Source organism: Oryzias latipes, assembly GCF_053564925.1.
Source record: "Oryzias latipes strain Hd-rR chromosome 1 unlocalized genomic scaffold, Olatipes_Hd-rR_3.1 chr1_Y".
Taxonomy (NCBI): Eukaryota; Metazoa; Chordata; class Actinopteri; order Beloniformes; family Adrianichthyidae; genus Oryzias; species Oryzias latipes.
In genome coordinates this window covers 10591473-10613913 of record NW_027616335.1, presented here as the reverse complement: position 1 = coordinate 10613913, position 22441 = coordinate 10591473, and the positions used below count along the sequence as shown (strand labels likewise).

Here is a 22441-nt window from a genome sequence, read left to right as displayed (position 1 = left end):
TAACGCATAACCGTTAATTTAAAAAAATAAGATTTGTGATCTTTTTTATTTTATTTTACATTTTTCTCTATAAATGTATTATAAAAACTGTTGAAAGTCTCTGGCACCGAATGGAATGGGCAAGGCGTATGGGAAGGTTCCAAAACGTCACTCACTGGGCGTGGTCAAGTGGCTAGTGGGCGCGCCCGCTGCGACGTTACGGAGGCTTCAAGATGGCGGAAGCCTTGACAACTCAGGAGCAGCTGGTGAGAGGCTCCTAATATTTTTTTCTATCTTCCAGTTCTATTTAATTTTTTTACATTTCATTATATTTCTAAACAAATATCAATATAACCAAGCACTCTTAAATTATGTGTATTTAATTTAGAAAGGGCAACGTGAATGGACTAGCTGTGGCCCGTTACGTCTCTCCTGCATCGAGTCGACTGACAGACAGTAGTAGTTGGTGTGTGTTCGCGTGATGGTGTTAGCTAAAGGGGATCATATAGCCGGCAGTTTGTTTCAGCTTGCCTCCATCACCTCTGTTATCATGACTCGCATAGCTATCCATACAGCACAATTTACTACAACTGCATGATAATGTTTGTTTTTGTTTCATTTCAAGCGGCTACACGTGCCGTTTTTTCAATGTTTTTTTCCGCTACCACATGTAACCTAGCCACTAGCTCGTGCTAACATAGCTTTTGTTGACTAAAAGTAATTTATTCTGAACATTTATTTGCCAGCAGGTCTAACGGCAGCATGATTTTCCTACATTTTATTTATTTGTAAAAAAATGTCAGGCAGTTGTTTGTTTTGGCTCTGTGTGTCGAATTCAATTTCGGAGCGAGGCGTAGTAAACCCGACAAATATCGTGACGCTTAGCTCCACGCAAGAAGAAGGAGTTGCTGCCGGGACTCGAGTATTAAGCCAGTAAATCGACTATCGGTGGTATGCCGACCAATTCACAGAAGTGATGCTCCGGTTCCAAGCAATGTTGTTGATATGACTTTCTAGTAAAATGGGCGGATCCGACATTGATACATTTCTAATAATAGTGTTGTTTTATGGGTACTTGTTAACTCGTCATCGTCCACTATCAGGTAAGGTAGACGCACGTTATCTAGATTAGCAAAACATTTGTTGGCTCGGATGCCGTATTCTTTCTACAGATTCGCACGTTTTAAAGTTGCCAAACTTTCTCTTGTTGTTAAAAATTTTAGATGACATATTTAAATTATGAGACTCTCCTGTTCCCCCCTCCATGGATCGATTTATTTCCCCCCAAAAATCTGACAACATAATTTCTGTATAACTCTACCAAACACATTAATTGTTTACAGTCAATGTTACTTTATGGATTTGTATTGATTCTTTTTGTGTTTTTGGTTTAATTGAAAGTGTGCTTTTTTCTTACACGACTTCAGTTTTTTGTAAATACTTGAAAGTAAATGTATGTAAAACCTTCAACAGCACAGCGTTTATCTTTGTCAGCAACAGTTATCTACTAATCAAAATTATGATAAAGGGGCAGTTGTTCATTTTTTTAGGGGATGTAGGCTTCTAAAGACACACTCCAATAAAAAAAAAATTTTTTACATGTTTTTGTTGGAATTTTTCTCATGGTGGAGGACGTATGTTAAAAAAATCTTATAATTGCACTTCTGAGCATTTTTTTTTATTCAAATCTTTGTGAATCAGGAGCAGACAATAGCATGCAGTTTGAAAGAGCTTATAGTTATGGAAAAACTACAGTCAGCCAGCCACAAGCTCCCTGCTCTGCTCCAGACTGATACATCCATGACACCCCCTTTATCCACCTCTGAGCTGGCATCTGGCTCAAAAGTCCAATTTAACTCCAAATGTTAAAAAGATATCAAAAAGTGATTGGATTGGTGGTTTAAAATCGTATTGCTATGTGGGCTTGGTTTCTTTTTTCTTTCTTTTTTTAAACTTTTTAATCATTATCTATACTCTTGTCTGCATAGCATCCATGAAACAAAGTTCATAGCAGTTTTGTTTAATAAGTTAACAAGTGAAGAATGGTTATTCTCAAGTGGAAAACAAACATTTCTATCCATTGTATTGTGATCTGATGAACAGATGTCCGTAAGGAATAATGTAACGTTCATTTATATAGAAAATTAATAGGATAATAGACAAGGATCATGTTGAAAGTACCTAATGTTGTTTGACATGAACAAGAAATTTGTGGTAAAGTTTTCTTTTTTTTTTTAAATGTATTTCATTTCCAGTAATGGAAGTCGTAAAAAAATAGGAAGATGGATTTTCTGCAGAAGAGAAACACTTGTGTTGGCCTCTTGTTGACAATCAATATACTCTACACATAACTGGGAAATTAGATACGGTCCTGCTGTCTTCTGTTTTCCTGCGGAAAATTCTGTTCAGACTGTCAAATTCCTGAGAACGTTTGTCCACTGAAACTGGCTTGTGCGGTTTTGTCAATCTTGCATTTTATCTGTGTTTCTTTTCTTAGGGCTTTATTTAGGAACAAACTTTATGGACCAAAAAGCTTAACATCTGTCTAGATTGCTACTACAACCAAATGAATTATTGAAATTTGCTTGATGCAGTCTTTGGATTACATAGACCTCTGGTTATGTCAGTCCTAAATGTGACAGACCTTTATGGTTTTTATTTTGGGCACAACTTTTTGTTATGGTAGTTACTTTTTTTGCAAATGGAGAATTGATGCATCTAAACTGAGAGGCAATTAAAAATAATTAATGTTATTAAAATCTGAATTGCTCAGAATTTACACAAAAAATGACAAATCGGTTTAGGTTCCCCCTATTTGTCTGCAGAAACGACAAACTTTACATATCTTCCATTAAGCTAATTTCTTATGTTTATTTTTCTGCTGCGTCTCTTTTAGGCTGTGGAGGAGTTCCTGAGTGAGGTGCGTAGCAGGGAGCTACCTCACAGCGCTGGGCTCGTCTCACAACCCACAGCTCTGAAGTTTCTTATGGCCCGAAAGTTTGATGTTCCCAGAGCCATCGACCTCTTCCAAGCGTATAAGGTACAGTATTGACTGCTGACAGAAGATATGCTTGCTAAGTATTCCATTAGCCATTTTTTTATTAACCATAAAAATGAAACGTTTTGCTAAACCATGCATTTTCTTTCTGTAATAATTAAAGTTTCCACTTATTTGAATGTCTATATTCATCTAGTCTTTAAAGTACCAACTGAAATTATGTTGTTGGCTCTCAAAGCACAATTTAGCTTTTTCTTTCTTTTAGCTTATTTACTCCTAGATTAAATAGTCTATAAATACACCAGTAATCAAAATACTTGGATTGTTATTTTGAATTTTCTTTGTCCAATAAGAACACAAGAATCAAAGAGGGCATCATAAATATCAACCCGGACGAGGAGCCGCTGCGCTCTGAGCTGTTGAGTGGCAAGTTTACAGTCCTGGTGAGTAAGCTTGCAGTTAAAAATTAATAATAACTAATATAAATCAATAAAAACATCCTCTTATACAAATATTTTGCAGTTTTTGACATTATTTATGAGTTACCATGAAGCAGTGTGACTTTTTAGTTATTTATTTTTTTAATCTAGAGCCTTGTTAGGGTTTGGTAAACCTGCCATCCCAATTTTCCCAATTTGTTTATTTATTGCATTCAATTTTTAAAGAAAAAGGGTGAAAATACATTTAATTTTTTTTGTCCGATTTCACAAGCCCATCATAATAATTTGTAGAAATAACATGGGTCTTTTGGCCTGTGTCACATTATTTACATTAACAAGGAAAATGAATCATTTTTAAGACCTGTATAGCCTGGGCCGCAATGATGAGTCTGTTATCGGTTTCCTCTGGCATATTTAATGCAGAAATGTTAACATTTAAGGAAACCCATTGTTTACCCCAGTCTGAGTGACAACCATTTAAATTATTTTCTTTAATCTGGTGCCACTCATAATAATTATGGAGGCTATTTTGCAGCAGTTACTTTTTCAGAACTCTTTTTTTAGACACATTGTCATTTTATGTTTATGACCATTTGACGTTTCCACCAGCCTGGCCGAGATGCTAAAGGAGCAGCTTTAGCTCTCTTCACTGCCCGCCTTCATCGGCCAGACGTCACTACCCACAAAGCTGTGCTGCAAGCCATCATCTATCAGCTGGACAAAGCCATAGAGAGGTACTTTTCTGGACAAACAATTTGTACAAACACACCTCTTTTTATTTTAGGAACTATTTTTCTGTATGGGTCTTTGTTTTTTTTAATTGATTTTATTTTTTACTAAAATGTCAGATTGAATTGTGTTTACTCGGTTTTTAAAGATGTCGTCTTTCAGTATTTCTGTTATTCATTTTCTGTTTTAGTTACAACAGTTCTCTATATTATGGTTTTGTTGTTTTTTATTAAAAGAAACCGTAAAAATATAATATCAAAGAAACCTTTATGACCTTTGTCATGTGCTTTCCAGTGTGCAAACGCAAAGAGATGGGCTCATATTTATTTACGACATGACAAACTCCACTTATGGAAATTTTGACTATGAGCTCTGTGTCAAGATTCTCAATTTGCTCAAGGTAAATCTGAGGCCTTGTCTTTTATGTTGGCTGTTCTGTGGTCTTTTAATTATTTTATTTTTTTTACAAGATGAAGAAAATCTAACTTGTATATCTGCTCGTGGGTTTTACAGGGAGCTTTTCCAGCCCGTCTAAAGTGTGTCTTCATTGTTTCCTCTCCTCTTTGGTTTCGGGCGCCTTTCGCAGTTCTCCGCCTGTTTGTGCGTGAAAAGCTAAGGGAAAGGGTACTAGCTTTTATCTGACTTGGTAGATTTGCATATGATCCGGTTCGGCTCTATTTCAGCTGTTTGCTCTCTTCTGTTCTCTTGTAAGGTATGCACAGTAAAAGCCCATGAGTTGATCAGTCACATCCCTGTCTCCTCCCTCCCTGAACATTTGGGCGGAACGTCTCAGTACAGCCACGTGGCGTGGATCCAGTCCTGTGTTAACATGCAAACAAACACCATTCAGGATGATGCGCACGACTGCGTGGGAAGATTGCTGCGCTCTTACAGCTTAGATAACAGCAACAAAAGTATAGGTGTAACTTTGGCCCACTCTCACATGAACACACAGCTGGTTAACTCTAACTGTCACGACGACAAGAATGCTAACCCCCGTAACCACTGTGATGCAGGGGACAGCAGGACTCGAGGCCTCGGCCAGTACCAGCAGAGCTCAAACTCTGCTTCCGACAGATCTGATGGGAACCACCAGCACTGGAACGGCTCCGCGGTGGGCGGAGCCGCCGAGAGTGTCAGTGGACCCAACGCAAACATGAATGGCCGTGGCCTCCAAGCTCCCCCACAGTCAGACACCCCTCCGGACACGCCACTTTCACAGAAGGAAGAGGGGGACGCTGCTTCTACGGCGACAGACTCGGGCCATAAATCTCAAAATGAAGGACTAAATGAGGAGGATGAGGAGTGTGATGAAGAGGGAGGGATACCTTCTTTGCCTAAGAAATCTCTTCCACGAGCACCCAACCAGTCCCCTCCCCTGTCTTCATCGTGGGGACCCGATGAAAGCTGCTACATGGAAATGTCTGTCCACGTGCCGGATCAGGGAGGCATGACTGTGTATGAACTGGTGGATTATGTAAAGAGGAAGAAGAAGAGGGGCATTTATCAGGAGTACGAGAACATCCGTAAGGAGCCTCCAGCAGGCTCCTTTGACTATTCCAAGTAAGAGTCACCGTGCTCTCTACCCCGTGATTTTCTCTGCCTGCTGATGGAAGATTGTTGAACTCCATGTTGCCTTTGCAGAAAACTGTCCAATCAGATCAAAAACCGGTACAGCGATGTTCTCTGCCTGGATCAGTCACGCGTGCATCTCTGCCAGCTCTGTGATGATGAAGACGAGGTAAATGTCAAGGCGATCCTCAAAACCTCTTAAACAAAAGAAGACCCTGAAAAGGTTGAAACTGTCTTAAATTCTAACTTAGTGTAGCAGCTTGGGCTATTTAAAGTACCGGTAGTGTTAAAAAAGGTCCTAAAAAGTATTTACCGGTAATTTTACTTCCCTAAATCTAGTCATTTCTTACAAAAATATCTTTCAGATTGTTGTTTGTAAATCCTGGGACTGACATGTCTTCTTTATGTGTTTGCAGACATCTGATTACATTAATGCGAGTTTCATGGATGGGTACAAGAGCCGCAACGCTTACATTGCTACTCAGGGTGAGTTACTATCTGCATGCCTTTCTGAAAACTTTGGGATTGTTTATGTAAAAAGCAATAAGATAAACAGTAATTCACAATAATGGGCAGTGTAGATTATGCAGGAAGGCTTTGGTTTAAACTCACGGTTTTCTTTTTTTCCCATTTAAACATTTTTATTTTGGTAAACAAATGCTCAATTCCTTTCACTTAGTTCATACATAACTTAGTTCATACATTTAACTTAAACATTGCTTTCCTCTGCTTTTGCCTCCTTGCTTTTATTACTATGTTTACTAAGTTGTAGAAAAACTCTCTATTTGCATGTAAGAAATTGTAAAACTCATGAAAATAGCTGAGTAGTTCAGTTTGTTTATATGGATGTGTGCTCTTTTACTTCATTTTTTTCCTACATATATAAATAAGACCATTTACACATGTAGCTTCTGGAGTGGAGTTGGGCCCAAAAGATTTCAGTTTCTCACTTTATCTCTTCCAAAAGATCTGAGGATCCTGGCAAATAGACTTGTCTAAATGGGTTCTGTGAAGATCCCCTGCTGATTCTCCACATTTATTATTGTTTCATTTTGTTTGTAATTTTCTATAAAGTTCAAGATTAGACTTCCAGAGTTACATGATTGTGTTTTTAGTTCTAAGGTCAGTTTTGTAACTTTTAAGTGATGCTATTTATTTAAATAAAGCAAGCCTTACTTAACTTGTTCCACTCATTAACATCATGTTGGTGTGGATCTGCAAACAGAATTTGGAAAACATAGAATGCTTGATATTAGAAATATATTTTATGATGGAAATATATATTGTTACGTAAAAACCTTTCTATCTTGTGTCTTTGCATAATTTTATAGTAATGGTTGGTTGTCAGTGTTATTGGAGGATGGATTTAGAAAATGTTTTGGGTTTTAAATACATTCCATTTGATTTTATGTTAGAAAAGTCAAAAGTTTTAGAAAACTTGCATCCTCCTCTCTGCCTTCACCCTGTCCGCAGTGTTGTACTTTCATCATGATTCAGTCTTCTGTGTCCTGTAGGTCCTCTGCCAAAAACCTTTGGTGACTTCTGGCGGATGGTATGGGAACAGATGGTACTTATCATTGTTATGACCACCAGGTGATTCTTTGAATTTCTTGTCATCCTAATGGATTTTGTCAAAAGTTTGTTGTTTTTAAAGGATGGGCTGAATTATTGAAAAAGTGTTTCTCAGGGTTGTGGAGCGTGGACGTGTCAAATGTGGGCAGTACTGGCCTCTGGAGGAGGGCAAGGCGGAGCAGCATGGATATTTCTTGATCAGGAATACACACATTCAGTTGTTTCAGGATTTCCAACTCACTCACCTTGAACTGTACAACACACAGGTATATGGTGTAACCTATAAAAAAACCAACATACGTTTTCACATGGTTATTTACCTGAGTTTGCTCAGCTGCTTGAGGATCTGCTTTCAATCGTCTGTGTTTTCCAGTCTGGCGAGAAACGTGAAGTAAGCCACTACCTCTATGTCAGCTGGCCTGACTTCGGGGTGCCAAAAAGTGCATCTGCCATGTTGGACTTCCGTGAGCATGTTCTTGAAAGAAGGAAGGCTGCCGTCCAAAACCTGGGGTCCAGCTGGAGGGGGCCTCCATGGGGCCCTCCTGTTGTTGTTCACTGCAGTGCTGGTATTGGACGTACAGGTACGCAGATACTTTAGACCAGAGGTCGGCAACCTGCGGCTCTTTCATCCCTGTGCTGCGGCTCTCTGTGTATTTGTAAAATAACTATCATGTTCTAAGATTGTCGTGGTGCCTTTAACACCGTCGGGTAGTGCGAGCGGCAGGAGGAAGAGAGCAGCGTGTGCATGCGGAGGGGGCGTGTCTGCAGCTGTGAACGCCAACCAGAGTCTGCTATAGGATGGAATGTTTTTCTGGAAAGACAGCTAGTGGTGATCTCGTATGGGACACAAAAGCCTTTTTTTTTCCTAGACTAAAACCACCCATTTCCACGTAAAATGAATAAAATTTGGGCGCCCCTATTATCCTGTCAACTTGCTGCTACGATGACTGTATGTCTGTGTAGAACACGCTGGCGCGGGGGGAGGGGGGGTGCACGCGGGGAAAACAACTTGGAGCTGCAGATGTGTGAACAGGTTAGGAAATAAATAATTAAATAAATATCCTGACAACATTTGGAATCAATACAAGTCTTGCCAAATGAGCGATATTTCGGCGAAATGATTTTTTCTAACACCACGAATGTTGCTGCTCCCTGTGCTTTCATTTCTGTGGGAAACTGATCCAAGTGGCTCTTTGAGAGGAACAGGTTGCCGACCCCTGCTTTAGACCTTAAGCTTACCACAATAACTGTGGAACACCTAGAAATATGTGAAAAGTCTTAATAATTAATAATACTACCACGGATCGATACCTAATTTATCATAGTAGTAATTGGATATTTAGTAAAATTAACTTTCCTTTTTAACTATGAGTCACATCGTTTACTTTTTTAGCTTTCTCTGCTGACTGATCAGAACTCTTTTCTTTACACTGGTGTTTAGCTCATAGTTTTGCTGTTTTTCCCCTTATATTTGACTCCTTTGACTTATTTTCTGAGGTTAATGTTAGGTTCCAGTGTCTTTAAATGCAGTCAGATGGTCAGTTTTGTATTATCTGAATGTTGGCTTGATGCTCCAGGTGAAAAAGGGGAGAATCACCAAAGGAAAGTCTCCCAGTTTTTATGACTGCCTCTGATGTCATGTAAATACAAATAAACTTACTGTTTGCAACTAGAAAAAAAAATGAAAATTGACTGGGTTTTTTCACAAAAATGTAAAGAGAGACCAGAAAATCAGAAAAAACTGCATTTGTATTGAGAAAACAAGCAAACATTTGACTGAATTTAGTAAAATACACATACACATTAAACCTTTAAATTTCGACATTACATTTTTTAGAACTTACAACCACTGTAAGGGTTGAATTTATCTAGAAAATTGTCTAATCGGTATCTCCCACATTCTTGTTGTGATTGATGTGCAGGTACATTCTGCACGCTGGACATCTGCCTGTCTCAGCTGGAGGACGTGGGCACCGTAGACGTGCATCAGACTGTGCGAAGGATGCGCACACAGAGAGCTTTCAGCATTCAGACCTGGGATCAGTATTATTTTTGCTACACAGCAGTTATTGAATATGCCCAGCGTCATGGGAAACTGTCCCCAGTGCAATGGTCTGACTCAGACTTGGAGACTGACAGTGAGTGAACAGCTTAACTAACCTAAGAATGAGCGAGAAGCCGCATTTCAAGGAGGAGGAGACGCTTCGTCCATCAGGATGTAAGAACTCAAGCTTTGCTCTTCCTCCACACGAGGTGGAGCTGATGAAGAGTTGGAGGAGGAAATACCTTGCAGTGGAAACTATACATTGAATTCATGAGCAAGCTGGCCTGCCACTATTAAAACCCCTTTTTTATTTAGCAGACAGACGAGGGCCTCAGCCTCTTCTTGTTGACAAAAGCGTCATACAAATTGTAGCATTTTTTTTATACTGACTTGCACATGAGGAAAGACAAACTTGAACGGAAGCCCTCCAAGTCTTAGTCCTTGTCCCCTTTTTTTTAAATTTTTTTATTCCTTGTCCCTTTTTAGTTCTGAACAAGTAATTCTGGTCACAGATGGAACGTGACGGGCGTGACAAGGTCAAACTTGAGGACTTTTCTTTGTCATTGTTTTGCTTTGGAAGTAATGGTTCTCTGTCAGAGTTGTTGTGACAGATTACTGTGTGAAGTCTTTTGTCCACTTTCTTTCTTTTGTCCATTATTTTTCTATGGTTTCTTTTCAATGTGCATATTTTGTGCAGACTAACTTTTCAAAGCCAAAGTCTTTACCCAGAATGCTTTGATGTATTCCTTTACTGAGATGACGTAGACTGAAGCCCATGTATATTCTTGTATCATACATTTATACTTTATTGTGCTTAATAACACCATTTGAAATAAGAACAAAGAGAAAAAAAAGCCTTGTTGAATAAAACAGACCTAACCTTAGAGGGACGTTCTATACAGCACGTCAAGCTTTGTGAAAAATAACATATTTGCGTTTAATCTGAAGCTTGTCATCATTTTTGCTGTTTGAACGCAGTAATTTGGCCTTAACTTGATTCACTGCCTCTTTGTTCTCGGATCCGAACCGTATCTTAAACTGTACACTCTTAGTCTGCTCACTTTTTTGAATCGCTCTTAGTACCGGATCAATTTGGTTTCTGAGGTCTGTTGTGCCTCTGATAATCGTGCCTTCACATCGTCCTTAGATTCATGTTCTTGTAGGAAGTCAAAACACCCGAACTTCTGCACTGGCATTGTTAAGTGTCGCACACGACTCCCACGTTTTGCCTAAAGTCCTGTATACAGCACACTACTTAGAGTGATGAGAAAGAAAGGAAAAGGAATCCAGGAGTAAGCTCTAGCTGCAAACATGGTTATTTTAGCATTTAACCTCAGGGGGTAATAATTGATTTTCAGTTGTGTTTTTGTGTCTAGCATCTCTTACTGGTTTTCCACCTGGTAAGTTAATCATTCAAAGAAAAAAAAAGATACATTTTTGTATTTTATTCCATCTCACTGTTTCCTTTCTTTAACTTTTGCATTAGCAAAACCCGTGAATGTTGGTACGAAGCAGCGAAGAAACATTTCTTTTCATAAACTGGATTGTCAGAATCTAATCTCTCTGAATTTTAGTTAGGAAAATGCAGTCCTGCTTGTATTCTTAGGAGTGGTTTTGTGAAGGAAGTAAATGTGGGTAAGCTAGCTTTAGTTACTTTTCAAAATAAATGACGAGTAGCACTCTCTGTCCCAAGAAAAGAAAAGCTATCAGAGAAATTAGCAAAAACAACCGTCATCTTTTTGAATATGTAGTTCATTTTTAGAGAGAAAAAAGTATACTGTCCTAGTATTTTACAGTTTTTATACATGGGACATAATTTTATGCACACGCATGTCCATATTTACCGGGTCTTTGGTAATTACATCCTCAGGTTGATAACTGATATGTTGCTGTGGTCTCAACAAAATCTAAACAAAATGCCAAAGTAGTTGTGAAAGAAATTGTGTTGCATCATAGAGTAGCTTGTAGAACAAACATCCTCTGGTTGGAAAAAAAAAAAGCCCAAATCGTAACCCTTCTATTGCAGTCTCTGACAGTCTGTCCAATGAATGTTCAATTGCTTTTGTTTTTGCTTTTTACAGATTGTTAAGCAAATTTGAAATAGATTGTAATGTTTGGTTTGAGAGACATGATATTTAGTTTGATGTTTTTTGCTAATTGAACTGACACTCCTCTGACCTCATTTTAGATGAAATGTTCATTTCTGGAAATGTTTTCCATTTAAGAATTACGAGAAATTAGTCATTGTTCACAAGTTGACTCTTTAAATGGATGAGTGGTCGATCATCGTCTTTTCTGCTTTATGTTTACTTGCAACACCTTCATTTCCAACTCAAAGTCTGCTTTTACAGAGGTGATCCCTTTTGCTGCTCAAGTGCATTGGATTGACAGCTGGACTGAAACTTGCCAGTTTTGTGGAAGTTTTTCACACACTGCTTTTGCACGGTGCCTTAGTTTTTGTTGTACAGGAACACGCTCTAATATCGTTTGTGTTGATCTTCATCTGAGGGTGCATTTACCAATCGACATATCCCGGTTAGTCTTTATTTTAACAATGTCCTGGTATTGTAGAGTTGAAGTTGATATTGAAGCTTTGTTATTTACACGGCTGTAGATGCGTTATAGAAGCAGAGGGAGTTGAGGCTCCTCAGCATGGAAAGAGAGCCTTGAATGTTTTTGGGGTGACGGTGTCAGACCTTTTATCGAACAAACCTATATATTTTTTTGTGAATGTGGAACCTGCAGCCCGCAATGCCAAAGGCCTAGGCTCATCCTAAAGATTATATTTCTGTTAGACATCCTCAGAACACAGATTCCGGAGCACCTTGGGACCATTTGGACCGTTAATGTACAGCTACATAATGGAGGGGAGTGTGTATGCAAGAGTTCTGGTTCCTGTGGTCTCATTTTTTTTAATGTAGAAATGGAATGCAATGTTCATTTGTCAACCATGTCCTTTGGTTGTTTGTTTTCTAGTTCATGTGACTGAATGATGACCTTTTACATGCTGTCAACCTGGCTGTCCCATTAAAGCAATGGTCTTACTTTCTTGCACAGTGGTGTTGCTAATGTGATCACATGACCAAAAGCGATGGGTGTAGGAGCCGCATGAAGGTACAGTATTTTGGTTTTCAGTTTGGAAACTCATTTTACATGTAAGCCTTTCAAATTCTTTCAAATTTAGTTGGGGAAATATTTACCAACAAAAGAAGGTTAGTTTTATTTAAAAATAGATTACAACTTGATACATTATTTTTTTCCAACATTAAATATAATTCTAATTACTAAAAAGGGCAAAAATGAGCTACAGGTCAATGTAAGACTAAAATAACTTTCAGTCCAAAATATTTTGATGAAAGGGAAAAAACGGAATAAAAAATGAATGAATGAATTAACTAATATAGAAATGACTCAATGATTAATGTATGATAAAATCAATTAGGTAAATATTTACTAACTAATAATAAAAATAAAATCCATTTGTATCCTCTACCTTCATTTTAACCTGACATATGTGATTTTTTTTAATCTAATATAATTAATGTTACAGATTTGAAATTGAATCAGCCTTTTTGTTGAGTTTTATTGGGTTGCTGACTTTTATTATAAAAAAACGAAATCTTTTCAGCATTTTATGCCCTAAAAGATTATAGCATTCATCTATGACTTTGTGTCAACGGCCATTCCTTCAGTCGGTTCTGTTTAGATTGACAGTGTATCATTTAATTTAATTTACAAAAGATTAAATGTCTTTTTTTTACATTTCTTAGTTAATTAAACTTTTGTTTTATAACGTTTCAAACAATTTTTTTTATTTAAGCTAAATAAAGGAGAAGTTTTGTATTTCTAAAAATGATGAATTGTTGAAGTCAAAATGAAAAGATGAGCCATTTTTGCCACAAAGAAGAGGATTTATTTTGAAGGAATAATCAGTCTTTGGATTTCATCAATCAGAATTGAAATTTGTGAAGATGATTATGATTTGTGTGAGGAAACTGGAGATTCTAAACAAGACTGTAAGATAATGAAATTAGGCTGGTTCGTTCCCTTCAGTTTCCTGCACACAGAAATAAATGAATAATGACTCAGAGACAAAACTTAGCTTTTGTAGGTTTACTCCGAACAAAGAGCACAAATTTGTACGCAGGGTCACAGACAGATGAACAGAGTACCTAAAAGTGTCAGATCTCTCTGAGGTTATCACAGACATTTGGCAGACCGCATACACCGGGACACACAAAGATGAACAGGGAGGATGCTCGAGGAATGTTACAAGACAATAGTCTTGGTTGTGCTCTGTAGTATAATTTTGAGATGATAATACATAGTGAACCAAGTTTAAACCATTAATGTGATGAAAAGTTAATGTAATAAAATGTAAAAGGGAGTTTCTAACTGTTCTGTTTCTAATCCCTCCTAACAATTTGGTTTAAGTTTTTTTTAAACCCAGTCATATTGTCAATTTACAAAATCAAATATTCTTAGTTCTCTCAAAACACAGTCTGAAACTAAAATTTAAAAACTTGTTGAGAAACTAAATGAAAACTTCAGACAGCTGAGAAACTACAAGATGTTTTTTTTTTTTTCAGAAATACAAAAATCAAATATATCCAGAAGGAAGGAGCGACGAAGATATTCACAATTGTGGTATATTGTGCATGTGTTAATGTTTAGTTCCCTCACTTTAGAAGACCGGATCTTTTTTCAAATTTAATAATAAGGCACTATTCAAACAAAGTTGATAGTCATCGGATAAAAGTTTGTACTTTTGTTGTCTTAGCATGACATGGGTCATGTCTTTCAAGAAGAGTATCACCGACGAATGCGGTTCCTTTGAATTGACACGGGGTACGTCCTCTGAGTACGAGAGCAGGAAGTGCAGCAAACTCTTGTGTAGTAAGGGTAAACGCAGAGGCGGGCCTGAACCACTAACACGCAGTTATGGAACTGGTCACTGCAAAGTGGATCTGTCAATCACATTAAAAAAAAAAGAAAAAAAGATCAGATCAAATGATTTTGCTGCTGCCACTTGGACTTGGGAGTAACCTTTTTGTTGAACACCCTGTTTAGTTCATCGGCTCAGAAAATGTATCCAAATCTAACAACCTAAAATACTGTTAGAAGCTGTTTCAGTTTGTTTCATTTAGAAAAAGAGATTGTGCAAACAAATCAAATGAAATTCTTCAATTAAAAAAAAACTTTATGACTGAGTAGTTTTGTAGATTGTGGCAAAAAGTAATTTTAAAAACATGCAGTCTAATCATTTATAAGACCGGGTGTCATGGTTTACCTGCAGCCTGACAAACCATCTGTTACTAGAAGTTTATAGCTATTACTACAAATTAAAATGAAAGTTCAATGCTCTATGTGAGCACAGCCTCTTCTTAAAAAAAAAAAATGTTTTAATCTACGAAATAAAAACTTTTGGTGTCCCTTTCTATAAATGAAAACTGTTCAATTAGTAATTAAATTCCCACTCTGACTCTAATCATCTTTTGATCTAGTATATCTATCTATTTATTTATTTATTTTTTAAACGTTCCCAGTCGTCTTTATATTATGATTTGTGTTGTTTTTCTCTACAATAAAAAAAATCTGTTTCGCTTTGTAGGACCTAGTTTCTGCAGAGCGGCAGAAATTCATGGGAAATGTGCCTCTAAGTTGTGGGCAGAAGTAGGCCTGCCCTCATCTCCCAACACCCCCTTGTTTTCACTCTGTCCCGCTATTTTACAGCCCCTCACAACTCCAACCTAACATTACCGGTGCAACAAAATTGGTGATTAATATTGTAGCCACCCAGCGTACAGCTTTGAGCCAGATTTCAGCTCAGACGAGGAAACCGAAGACGTACATGGATCTATTTGTCTGCAAGTGGATGCATCGGAATGGAGCGGAGCAGGCAGCTTGTGGCCTGCTCAGCATGTTCTCTATACGAAACAAAAACACTCTTTTTCCAACATCATTTTTTCTATTTGCTCCTGATTCACAACAGTTTGAAAAAAGAAATATTCAGAATTTTCTTTATAAATGCCTCTATTATCAGAAAAATGCCACAAGAGCATGTAAAAAAACAACATCACAATTTTCATTGGAGCGGATCTTTAAATGTACTTTTTTACATTGATTTAAAAATCATTGTCAACATCATAGGTTCCTGAAAAAGACAGAGATGCTTTCCCTTTCACGCGTTACCGTAATATTTACATACACTAGACTAGAGTCAGTGCTGTATTGTTGAATAGACCTACTCGTTTCAGTTAGACATGGTTGTTTGTTGCATTCCTCACGACTCTCAGGAATTGAAATGGGGTGACAGTCGTCACTTGGAACAATGTCGTCAGTGAGACAGCGGACCTCACGCACCCGGTAGCCGCTGTTACAGGAGCGAGAGCACTGAGGAGATGCACAGGGAGAAGCAGTACAACTGAACACAGACTGCTGAGGTCACTTACAAAGAAAAGCACAGACAAAGGCAGGTGACTCAAAAGTCCTCACTTGACTCAAAACATTATTATTGGTGTTTAATTGTTGATCTAAAGGTTTGAAGACATTGGCACAAGTAATATTTCACATAACTCTAATAAATGTACAAGAAAACAGAAATAGCATACCGTAATTTTACACTTGAGAGCACATCTAGCCAAAGTGGACGGATGAAGGGATTCAGATTTTTTGTGGGCGTTGAACTTCGCTTTTTAAAAGTTGACTCATAATTATTTGACAAAAAGGGTGTACCTCTTTATCTAATAGCATCTTTTATAGTTTTTGAATTTATCTTTACTGCCTGAGTAGAACCTTACTTGTTCAACAAAGTTTCTTTGAGCTTTTTCTTACACATTAATGAAATTAACAAAACAATGGCAACAGTCACATTTGCTTTGAAATGAAACAGACTTTTCCTCACCTATAATCGTTAAAATATACATGATTGTGCAAAGAATGGAACAGATGGGTGTCTAACTCAAAACCTCAATGGCTAATGTCAGTATTTTTTCCAACTTTCCCTGGTTTTGGTACTTCTTTTTGGTAAAATACAACTTATCCAGGTAAGTAGCGGCAGGTTGGGCAAGAATGTGTGGAAAACAAGCAGGACAGTTGCTTTTTAGATCTGTAGTTTGAAATCTTCGGTGACTGATCCCATAAACTTACCGCACTCCATTCTGTGACGTACCACTGGACCCCACAAGGTTTCAGTCTGCAGGGCTGCGATGTGATTGGCTTAGACAGACCGGAACATTTGAACTGATCCACAACCTCTTGTAGACCGTTGTTGGTGAAAATGCAAAGTGCACTGCGGGTCTGTGTGCCGTTTCCACATTCTGCAGAACACTTGCATCAAGTGTGAACAGAGGTGAAGCCGATGTGTTTGGTTTAACCAAAAACTTTGGACGTCCTTATGAGAGTTACCTGGCTCCAAGGTCCTGTGTACCACTCAAGCTGATTTTGACAGGGGCCAGCATCGCATGATGTCACAGCTGGTGGGCGGTCCCCTTCACAGCCATCCAGTGGGAGATCACTCCCACCACGATTGCTGAGACATACGACCGATCTGGTTTTATTCCCTCGACCACACTCTGCAGAACACTGAGAAATTTCAGACAGATTTGGATGAAGCTTCTTTTTTAATACCCTCCATCCATTAATACATTTTCTTCACACAACCAAATAGTGGTGGTGTTACCCGCTGGCTCCAGAGAGAGGTGAACCAGCTTCTTGCACAGACTCCCATATCACAGTTTTGTAGAAAGTCTGGCTTTAGGCTCATGTTGCACTCCTGCTCATCCTCCACAACCCCCTGATTGCTCACACACACCACTTCCCTGCTGCGCTGGCCCACTCCACATGGCACTGAGCACTGAAGGAAAACAGAAGACTCATCTCTGCTGACAGAAGACATGTGCTTCATTTATTTGCTCATGCTGATTTTATATTTTCAATGGGCATATGGCTCTAATAACAGAAAAGAATGTTTTTTCCAAAATTTCAATTGTTAGAGCAGAAGTTCGCTGTTATGCAGAGATGAAAATGCTGAGCTCAGAAGTTGTGTAGCAGCTTCATATAAACGTCAAATATTTTGTTTTTCTTACAGGGCTCCAGTCAGACCGGATCTCCCAATGACTGCAGATCTTCAGCTGGCATGTGGATTGTGTCATCGGCCTTTCAGACGTGCCGCACTGCTCTGGCGCCACAGCAACAGAAGTCTCTGTCCCATTGTCATGAACTCGGGTCACCTGGCAGCAGATCACCTGACGCATCTGACTGCCAGGCCCACACTTCCTGCTGCATTCTGACCACTCCCCAATGTCCCAGCTGACCGCAAATCAAAGAGGACAAAGAGAAATTTGGAGGAAATGAAAAGCAAACGCCAACTGTGGTGACCATCTAATAAAGGAAACCACCAAGAGATTAGGCCAACTATGTGTCCTAATTTTAAGAAGATTAAATGGACTTCATGCCAAATGTCACTAATTTGCAACATAATCCAGGACTTTACCTAATTTAACATCCCCTTGAATGGAAAAAGCAGGATCTTTAAAGCACGTTGTTTACCTGAGAATGGAAAGCAGGCCAACAGGGGCAAGAAGTTCCAGTACTGATACCATAAACTGTTTTTTTGCAACCCCTCCATTGCTGCGGTCCAGTAAATGTTTATGGTTTGCAATAATCCTAAATAGTTTAGCAATGAAATATGTAAACACATTTTGTGGAAAGCAGCGATGTATGGAAAACCTTTGTTGTAATCTGATCCCACACTGCCTCTCATTCCTGGGATGCCATTAAAAAAACAGAATAAAAGTAAGCACTTTTTTTAATCACTCTCACCAGTTGACCATTTAAAAAAAAAACACATTTGAACCTATTCTCTCTTTTAGCATCTGCTGTATGGCCAAATAGATTACATTTTTTGTAGATTTCGTTCTAAATTCAATTAAATACTTTTTAAAGACTCACTCTGATCATCTATTTTCAAGTCGTTTTTTTTGTTATAATTGTGCCTTATTTAGCACACACAAAAAAACCCTGTGTCGTTTTCTAGAAGATACTATAGTTGCTGTAAAGCCACAGTAGTTTATTAGAAATTCACCTCTGAGTTGTGACACAGGGAACCCCCCCCCCCCCCCGTTACTGAGAGCTCTCTGTTTACACACTCTCCCACTAGCTTACAAACCCGTCACAATCCTAGTCCAACATTACCCATGCAATAAAATTAGCGAGTAATATTGGAGCAGGTTTGAGCCAGGTTTGAGCCAGCTTCCAGCTCAGACGAGGAAAAAAAGGAGCAGGGAGCTTGTGGCCCACCCAGCGTATATTCTTCATCACAAATATGCTTTTTTTTTTTTCAAACTGAATTTTTTTTGCTGCTCCTGATTCACAACAATTTGAATAAAGAAATACCAGTACTCAGAAATGACACTTTCACTGTCCATCATAGGAAAAATGTTACAAGAACATGTGAAAAACACCAAAGACAATTTTCATCAGAGTAGGTCAAGGTTAAAACATAACAACAAAATAATATCCATTGAACAAAAGGAAAACAAATTTCTGGCCATCCTCAGGTTCTGCCAGTGAGAGAGTTGGGTTTATTTCTTTTTTATACATACATCATTTTTTCATTGGGATGCCTGTTTTTTTTTAGAGTAGTTGTTCACATCCATCTTTCTTTTAAAATCCAATCTAAAGGGAATTGCAGTGTATGTAAAAATCTGGTCAGAGAGTGTGGTTGCATTTTACTCACTAGGGAGGACAGGGATATTCGTTGCAGTCCTCCTGGTTTGTTGGTTCATTGGAAAGGTCACAAAAGTCAGCTGGAACAGTCATCTGGGAGTCACTGTCGACACACTCCCAAAATACAGCACGCGTCCCTGCAGTGACACACTCAGCAAGTAAGTGTTTGCCCACTTTTATAGGCACTGACACACGATCCTTTTTCTTTTATTGGAGCAGATGGAGTACCTCAGGTACATTTTGGGAAAAGGAGGTTGACTGGTGAAAAAGGAAAATGAACCACAGGAACAAACCCATGAGGGCTCTTACCAGTACCACAGGTTGTGCTGCATCCTGTGTGTCCAGTCTTTGTCCAAACATAAGTGGACTGAGATACAAAGTTGATGCTGGTGTCAAAGGAATCCTTTTTGGAATGGGTTTTATCCTTGACAGTGATGCTGTTAACGGTGGCCTCTGTGTTGACTCTCTCATCTCCATCCAATTGCGCTTCAGTGTCATCTGGGGGAAAATGTTTCTTGGATTTTTCTTTTTTTTCTGCACTATCAAATTTCATGCATTACTGTGTTTGGTGTGCCATGCAGATGTCATCCTCTCATAGTCCCTAAATACCACGTAAAACGACACATACAATTTTACAAATATAAGGCTAGAATAAAAAAGGAGTATGTCATTAATTAGAAAAAAAACAGTTAGATAATTCACTCAGCACCTTTGTGAGCTGAGTTCTGTTATTTAAGTAAGAGATGTAAGGGTTAGAAAAAATTGATGAGTGAAAATGAATTTTTTGTCATTTTTCCCATTTTTTACTTGTTATTAGTTTGACCTGAAACCGTAAAGTTTTTTAGTTTGCAAGTTGGTGCACGCACTCACCTGGAGGCATTATGTCAGGTGTGTCTGGTTCTGGAGAAGAGTGAATAATTATAGGTATGCTGTATTCATAATGAACACTTGGACCTGGTTGTTGGTAAATTAACTGTTAAAAAAAAAACAAAATCCACATCTTTACACATTGAGAAGCTGCAGGTCAGAGATATTTGTGGAGTGTGTTTTTGCATCTCACATAAAGATGCAGGTCATCAGTCAAGGGTCCTGGTGCAGTGATGGATTCTCCATTCCAGGAATGGATCTCATTTGGCCGTTTATAGATCAGCTGCGTTCCAAGAGCAAAGTAAGTGCCAGGTCTGTCAATCACCCAGTTTCCGTTTATGATGGAGATGCCGCTCCGGGTCTGCAGGGCTGGAGAAACATCTTAATGTCTCACAACTTCAGGATTTGCCATTTTGTGATCAATTCTGTCTTCAAATGTAGTTATCTGAAGATACCCAAATAATTTCGACTCTTTTTTGTCTCCTGGACGCTGATGTTGCATGCTCCTGCAGGAATCTCTGCAATCTTATTGTAGCCAACGTGAAGAAAGTCCCGAGAGAAATTTCCTCTCACTACCTCAAAGCCCTGCCATCACACAAATTCAAAAACAACGCGGCACACACAGACACAACTGTCACACAGAAATCAGTTTTTTTATTTATAGCAATCTATGATACCTTGAATGACTTAATTTTACAATTTACATTAGTTTGATTTTCTCCCATCAATTATTTATTGTTTTTTCCTTCAAAACGTTTTCCCAAAATATAATAAAAGAAAATGACTGTTTAGTCTTTTCTGCTAAATATGAATAATTGACATTTTAAAAGGCAGATGTTGTACCTGCAAAGGGTATGAGCTCCTTTTGATATCCCAGGGAAGAGCACCTGAAACTAGGCAGAAAAGGCAGAGGAGATGGATGAGAGCCCCAAAACGACCCTGCTGCAGAGAGCAGAGCAGCTCCCACAGTCCAGCCATGAAGAGACTGAGGAAAGACAAACTGAACACACGCAGATGCTTGAAAAGCAACTATGAGCTTGTGAGGTGGGGTTAATCTGGAGGATGGGAAGGAGGAAAGGACAAGATGTGGGACCAATGAAAGGAGAGATGTTTGAAAAAGGTAAAAATTATATTAGTATTTTTTCTTTTTACGTTATGGTCCCGCTTGTTTAAGTCTGAATTTTGTTCAGACCTCAAAATGCAATTTCTGAAATTATTTTTTTACATACATTGTGGTCATATCTAAATGTTACTTTTGTGAAAGTAATATTAGTACATTGTTTTTAAACACTGTTTCACTGGAATGTGAAAGGACTTTTTAAGTTTCCAACTTTTATACTTCCTTCTATTATTTTCTAATGAAAAGCCGACATTTGTAAGACTTGTTTCTAATATATCTCCAATTTTTGCTTCTTTATCCTCTGTTATTTTTTTACTCCTCTATAAAAGTGCTGGAAAAAAGAAGATTTACTACAAAACAAAACCACCACAGTCAGAAAATTGTAGATAAACAAAGTTAGATAAAACTTAACTTTTCCCAGACTATTGTGGTCCTTGACTACACAGAATCAATCACATGGTTTTTATTGTGTTTATTCAAATTCTTCTGATTTGTAGTACTAGTTATTCTCTAACATATTATTTCTATTAGATCAGTAGTTATTTTAAAAATGCTGTAAAGTATTTAAAACTTTACCATGGACTTCAGCCAAGGACAACATAGGTAGGGAAACATAATTGGTTGAAAGATTTAAATAAGTCAAAAACATTTGCCACACATGTAAGCTCAACAAAAAAACAAGAAAATTAAGAGAAATATAGTTTCAATGTCATATCACTCCCAGCATTTGTGTGGAGAAATAAGAGACCTTTTTCCTAGCAGAAAATATTCCTCTCACATGCACTGAAGGGAAACATTTTTGGCAGAAACATTGCAGTTGTTCTTGATTTGTTTTATCCATTTGAACAGTGACAGAAATTATATCATGCCGAGCAGCATAACAGCTGTGCACATGACAAGTGTGACGGAAATCAGAAAATTTGACAGCTTCAAAAAAAAAAAAGAGCTATTGTTACATGTTTGGAGTTACATGTAGTTTTCTTTGTTTGAAGCTTGTTTACCTGCTGCAACCCAATTCATTCAGACATTTCTCATTTCTGGCCCCCAGCCAAAGCTTAGATGTCATTGCCCTGCAATGAATTCCCAGTGGTCACACAGTTATGACGGGAGGATCTGTGAGTCTGTCAGGGAATACTGAAACGTCTGTCCAGGTGTCTGTTTCTCACAGTGACAGCTTAATAGGTATTACTGTAATCACACACACAACATTCCAGCAGCTGGAAGCATAGCATCAGCTTCAACAATGCAGATCTCAAGTAACATCCCACAGCAGCACAACAGACCCAACAGAATGTGGATGTTAACTGAATCTATTGTTTGTGAATCTAGAAATCTGATTAAAAACTCAAACTTTTTGTAAATTAACCAAATCTAGTAGTTTTTCAACTTTA

General features: G+C 38.2%; 2 protein-coding genes across 6 annotated transcripts; one reads left to right on the top strand and one right to left on the bottom strand.

Annotated features, from left to right (window-relative positions):
- The first annotated feature begins 107 nt into the window (after positions 1-107).
- On the top strand, positions 108-12388 carry ptpn9b (protein tyrosine phosphatase non-receptor type 9b). Of its 5 annotated transcripts, XM_078943627.1 has the most exons (15): positions 213-245; positions 368-445; positions 2876-3019; positions 3331-3420; positions 4027-4151; positions 4441-4546; positions 4660-4770; positions 4859-5066; positions 5163-5709; positions 5791-5887; positions 6135-6204; positions 7233-7311; positions 7406-7556; positions 7664-7871; positions 9213-12388. In XM_078943627.1, exons 3-15 carry the CDS (start codon positions 2966-2968, stop codon positions 9434-9436), a joined length of 2070 nt encoding a protein of 689 aa, XP_078799753.1. In that variant the 5' UTR covers positions 213-245; positions 368-445; positions 2876-2965; the 3' UTR covers positions 9437-12388. The 5 variants fall into 5 exon arrangements, with proteins under 5 accessions (XP_011473101.1, XP_011473098.1, XP_078799753.1 ...); XM_011474799.4 differs by lacking the exon at positions 368-445 and having other exon boundaries at positions 108-245; XM_078943624.1 differs by having other exon boundaries at positions 4859-5709.
- Positions 12389-13907: 1519 nt separating this feature from the next.
- adamtsl7 (ADAMTS-like 7) lies at positions 13908-21015 on the bottom strand. The gene is made up of 12 exons (XM_020706980.3): positions 20774-21015; positions 20386-20515; positions 20124-20299; positions 19934-20036; positions 19373-19561; positions 19074-19200; positions 17422-17644; positions 17016-17189; positions 16742-16918; positions 16484-16663; positions 15583-15727; positions 13908-14301 (listed from the first exon to the last, which is right to left on the bottom strand). The coding sequence occupies exons 1-12, from the start codon at positions 20906-20908 to the stop codon at positions 14147-14149; spliced, it is 1914 nt and encodes a 637-aa protein (XP_020562639.2). The 5' UTR covers positions 20909-21015; the 3' UTR covers positions 13908-14146.
- Between the last annotated feature and the right edge of the window lie 1426 nt (positions 21016-22441).

Excerpts from the sequence above, each read along its gene's own strand:
- adamtsl7 (XM_020706980.3), bottom strand. The coding sequence starts at position 20,908 with ATGGCTGGACTGTGGGAGCTGCTCTGCTCTCTGCAGCAGGGTCGTTTT. Across the intron at positions 20,037-20,123 it reads CTGATGACCTGCATCTTTAT|TTAATTTACCAACAACCAGG; the intron begins GTGAGATGCAAA and ends TTTTTTTAACAG. Across the intron at positions 15,728-16,483 it reads ACGTCACAGAATGGAGTGCG|TGCTCTCGCTCCTGTAACAG; the intron begins GTAAGTTTATGG and ends GCATCTCCTCAG.
- ptpn9b (XM_011474796.4), top strand. The coding sequence starts at position 213 with ATGGCGGAAGCCTTGACAACTCAGGAGCAGCTG. Across the intron at positions 4,547-4,659 it reads AGATTCTCAATTTGCTCAAG|GGAGCTTTTCCAGCCCGTCT; the intron begins GTAAATCTGAGG and ends TGGGTTTTACAG. Across the intron at positions 7,312-7,405 it reads ATCATTGTTATGACCACCAG|GGTTGTGGAGCGTGGACGTG; the intron begins GTGATTCTTTGA and ends AGTGTTTCTCAG.